This window comes from Monopterus albus, unplaced genomic scaffold (assembly GCF_001952655.1).
Source record: "Monopterus albus unplaced genomic scaffold, M_albus_1.0 scaffold272.1, whole genome shotgun sequence".
Lineage (NCBI taxonomy): Eukaryota > Metazoa > Chordata > Actinopteri > Synbranchiformes > Synbranchidae > Monopterus > Monopterus albus.
The window spans coordinates 152,163-157,079 of NW_018128152.1; the positions used below are offsets into that span (position 1 = coordinate 152,163).

The 4,917-nt window shown below is 41.6% G+C and overlaps 1 protein-coding gene across 2 annotated transcripts in view; it reads left to right on the plus strand.

The window, feature by feature from the left end:
• The first annotated feature begins 6 nt into the window (after positions 1-6).
• The window catches only part of uvrag (UV radiation resistance associated gene), a 96,462-nt gene continuing 91,551 nt past the window's right edge, over positions 7-4,917 (plus strand). The window contains exons 1-2 of one of the 2 annotated variants that reach the window (XM_020622072.1): positions 7-321; positions 2,986-3,106. In XM_020622072.1, the coding sequence (XP_020477728.1) occupies positions 217-321; positions 2,986-3,106 (226 nt within the window). In that variant the 5' untranslated portion in view covers positions 7-216. The remainder of the gene's footprint in view (positions 322-2,985; positions 3,107-4,917) is intronic. The other variant, XM_020622073.1, reaches the window with a different exon arrangement.

Here is a 4,917-nt window from a genome sequence, read left to right on the forward strand (position 1 = left end):
CGGAGACCGATTTCTGAACCAACAGTGGCAAAATAGCCTGCACTTTGTTTACGTCCCGTTGGCTAGCTGACAGCTGTTGTGGTGCTTTCCAACGCAAATAGCATACATGTTTCCGGTGGTTGCACAGAGCGTTGTAAACTTTAAAACGAGTTTCCTGGGTGTCGAGGATGGGATGTTTTGTTGAATGAGGAGGACCCGCTTGATGCCGACAGGAGGATGAACTCTATCACCGGTCGGGTTCTCGCCATCCCCGCCGCCTCTGTCACCAACTCTGGAGCTTCATCCTCTCGAGCCTTACATGTAGAGCTCACATCACAGCAGGTAAATGCAGAGCCTCTGAGCTCATGCTGATATCAGCTGTATTGAAACGAAAATAGGAAAACGTGAACCGGTCAGCCCCAAGATGTTATGCACTAGTTTCCAGCGTGAGTTTTCTTCTACCTTGAAAAGCAAGACAGGCCCGTCAGGCTAGCTAGTTAGCTAGCTAAACTGCTAGCTTGCAGTTAGCTCGCTCTCTGTAGATTTTCGGAGCTGGACTGACAACACAAAGTAACTAAAACCAGTAAGCCTGGTGTTAGGCATTTTAACCCCAGTTTTTCAGTGTGTCTTCTTATTTTGGGTGTATCATTCTACACCTTTAGTTGTGCACGAAGCTAGTATGCTTCTGCTAATTGTAACTTGTGACAGCTCAGTTGAGGGGAAACCATGCCATATGTCATTACAGTAGTGGTGTATTTGTCATAATATAGAGACTTTAATGTGATACGGACAATAAGTAGACCGGTAACTAATTTCATTTAAGATAGGGATTCTTTGAAAGCCTGTGCAATAATTTTAATTAATCCACCCATTCATTCATTCACTCATCCTTTGATTCATTTGGAAACGGTTGACAGTTCATTCGTTAAGGTTACTGCTTCACACAGGCACACATTACCCCCCTGATCATGTTGTGCTGTGGATGTATTGATTATAGGCGACGAACACTATCCACTTTGATACAGTAGATGGCTCTATCACGTCCTATTAGGCACTGTGCTGACTTGTCATGCAAATATTTATAAAGAATGTGTTGAGGTTTCAAGATAACATATATATACACCTATGATTTTGTTGGAGTCACCACAGTATCACGGAGGTGAACAGACTTTAGTTTGTGGTTCCAAAAGCACTAAAAACATACAATTGAAAAACATTTCATTTACCTCCACCTCTGTTGGCTGACTAGCAGAAGCCTCAGAGACAAGGATCTCAAGTGGATAAAAAAATATTTGCATGACTTGATACTATTAGTGTTGGTAAATAAAAAGTGCCTTTTGTAATTCTGGTGTCTTGACCCTTTTATCTCGTTTTATATTGTTTTTGTATGCTTTGTCATATGATCGATCTGTGGCCACATGGATTTTGGCAGTGCAGTTCTTACTGGTTGCATTTTGGTGATTAGAGAAATGAAGCTTTTTTTTTTTTTTAATTTTTTTTAGCTGTGCCTTTGTTGGAAACTGTCATATCGGCTAATATGCTATAGCTGTTAAACTGTAATTTATTGATTGTATATTTTTGCTACCTGATGGAACTTTGTCCCAGCAGCATCGTTCTACTGGTTCACTGTATCAGATACACAGAGAGCTAAATTCACTAGAGATGATTGCTGTTGGGAGTTTGCATTGAGGACTTATGAAATCCTATATGACAGGTGTTACTATTATTTTGTCTGCCCCACTTGTATCACCTCTCTGCATAGTTTTGTACAGTTCAAGAGCACCACAAATGACAAAATGAGCACACAGTTGAATCAACACCACCCAGAGACACCTTTAACAGACACTTGGCCACTTTCTTTCTAGATTTGAGTTAATCCAGTCCGGTTTCTAAAGAAATGGAATGTCTGTACAGTATGAATTACAGAAGGCTTGTGACCAGCTAATCACTTTATCATATACCACTATTACACTACTTTGACCCTTTTAAGTTTAGAGCTGACCCTGACTTTGTTCTTTGTCTGAGCTTGCAGATTCTACAGTAGGGACTTTGATATGAATGTATATCTATTATGGATAATGCAACCCAGTAGTGTCACAAGTGTGCTCAAAACCATTTCTCTCTGCCTGTGGTCTACATTAGTCCATTTAGAAATGTGCATTAATATTTTTAGGAGGGTTGAAAGTTAAAAGTCATTTGTGGAACAATTAGTGTTTTTATTTCTGGGACCTGTGTTCTCATAGGGAATCCCATGACTTAGATTTAATCCCAGTGTGGAGCAAGGCTGTGTACACTGATCAAGGCAGAATTTCTGCTGTGGTAATGTTCTTGGCTGAAGTGGGAACTTGCTAAATGCCAGCCCTGTTCCTTTTGTGTGTCCACAGGTATCATTTAATTTATGTCAATGTTTCCTATTAAATATTAGATATTTACTAAACCACCACCTTCTGTATTAAGGTTTTTGGAAGGAGGTCTGTCCATTACTGTAATTTTCAAATAAAGCAGATGTTAAGTGATAATGGATTGGTTTGGACAAGTGTCATTTAAAATGCTGATTTGTGTTAACTGTGCATCACTGGAGTGCTGGCTTTTGTTTACTGTGGAAAGTCACGTTTATGAACGATGCTTTCTGCAGCTGGCCCATTGTAAAAACCTTGACATATAGTTTTCACATCAGTATCATGACTAACCATGTCTTAAAAATCAACTGGTCACTTTTGTCCTGTCTGTTATTTGAATTCCTGACATGCAGACTGTCCCAGCTGATGTTGCCTTTGTGTACAAGAACTAACTACTATTTTAGGCTGCTTAAACAGTACATAGGATGGCCAATGTGATACCTCACTGATCCCTATAGGCATTTCTCTTAACTCATTTTGGGACCCAGTCAGGGTTCTGTGTCTTCACAATATCACAACATCATCACATGATTGGACTGATGCTGAACAGCTCTGCTATCTCTTATTTGTTCTCAGTGTCCTCACTCTTTCTCTATCCCCTGCCAAGCAGAGACGATTGCGTCATCTCCGGAGCATTGCAGCCAGAAACATTGTCAACAAGAATGGTTCCCCACTGCTGGACACTTACTTCACCCTCCACCTCTGTATAGCAGACCGCATATCTAGAGGTGAGTGTTGCCACCTACTCCAGAAACAGCAGCCACTATGTCATGAGTCTGTGTGAGTGCTGACAGTGCTTAACATTGCTTATCTAGACTCTCACATGTAGGACATGTAAACCTATATTATACTCTACATACAGTATATGCTATAGGTGTCACTTTTCATTCGAATTTCAAACATTTGTTCAAATGTGGTTAAAAATCTTTCGAAGTGTAATGACCTGTTTGAATCCAACAATGTGCACTATGTCAATAAGCACAACAGGCGGTTTGATGTAATTTGCCTTGCGGTCCAGCAGAGAACATTCTTAAAATTCAATATCAGCTTGACCAGTTACATGTCCTGTTGACCTCACAGTAAAGTAAGCTAGTAACCATGGCCGTAGTTATGGCAGGGACAGTAGGGACATGTCCCTACCGCTTTTTTGATTAGCTAAAATTGTCCCTACTGCTGTTCTGATATTAATTGCATATGCATACTTTTTCCGTCAGGTCTACAAAGGCTTAAGTTTGTTCATGCTTACATTACAGTCACAAGAAAAAGTAACAGCACTGTTAGCAGTTTTCCGCATAAATTGGTCATGAAATGTGATCTGAGCTTCACCAAAGTCACAAATATCAACAAACAATATTTATCAGCTGATAAAACACAAACAGTCATGATGTTTCATGTCTTTATTGAACACCGATTTAAACATACAACATGATGGTGGAAAAAAGTATTGTCAACAGTGCTTTAATAACTGGTTGAACCATTATTGGCAGCAATAACCTCAACTAAGCACTTCCTGTAGCTGTGGATTAGACCTGCACAATGTTCAGAAGGAATTTTGGACCATTCTTCCTCACAGAACTGCTTCAGCTCAGCCATATTCTTAGGATGTTAGTGTTACCACAGAAGAGTGGAGCAGCGTCCGTCCTTCTGTTTGTCCACCATGACTATGTCCCTGCCTCTCTTTATCTTGTATTTAGAGCCTGTTCCTGTGCTGCCAGTATTAGTGCTTCTGTGCTGTCTTTCAGTCCAGCTTTGTCCAGCCACTGATAGCATTTTTCGATATCAGCCACTTCATATATCTGATGGTGGTACATACCGTGCAGAGGTTTGTCCTTCCATGATGGTTCCTGCTCTTGCTTCCCTTGTTCTTTTGGTTGCTGCTGCCTGCGGTATTCACTAAGCACGTCATCAATCAGGGCCATCTGCCTGATGTATTCATGGATCTTTGTTGTTTCATCCTGGATAATGGCTCTGACGCTCACTAATCCTCAGCCTCCTTCCTTCCGCTTAGTGTACAGTCTCAGGATGCTGGACTTGGGGTGAAAGCCGCCATGCGTTGTAAGGAGCTTCCTTGTCTTGATTTCAGTGGCCTCTATCTCCTCCTTTGGCCAGTTTATTATGCCAGTGGAGTACCTGATCACTGGCAGGGCGTAGGTGTTAAATGCCCGGACTTTGTTTTTTCCATTCTCAGGACTTTCCTTACTCTCTACAGGTACTTGGTAGTTGATACTTTCCTTGCGGTCTCTTCATGGTTCTCCTTTGCCTGCGGGATCCCAAGGTACTTGTAGCTGCCCTCAACATCTGCTATGTTGCCTTCTGGTAGTACAATCCCCTCAGTTCTCACTACCTTCCTTCTCCTTGTTACCATTTGACCACACTTATCCAGTCCCGAATGACATTCCGATGTCCTGGCTGTAGATCCTAGTGGTGTGGATCAGTGAGTCGATGTCTCGTTCCCTCCTGGCATACAGCTTGATGTCATCCATGTAGAGGAGGTGGCTGATGGTTGCTCCATTTCTTAGTTGGTATCCGTAACCGCTCT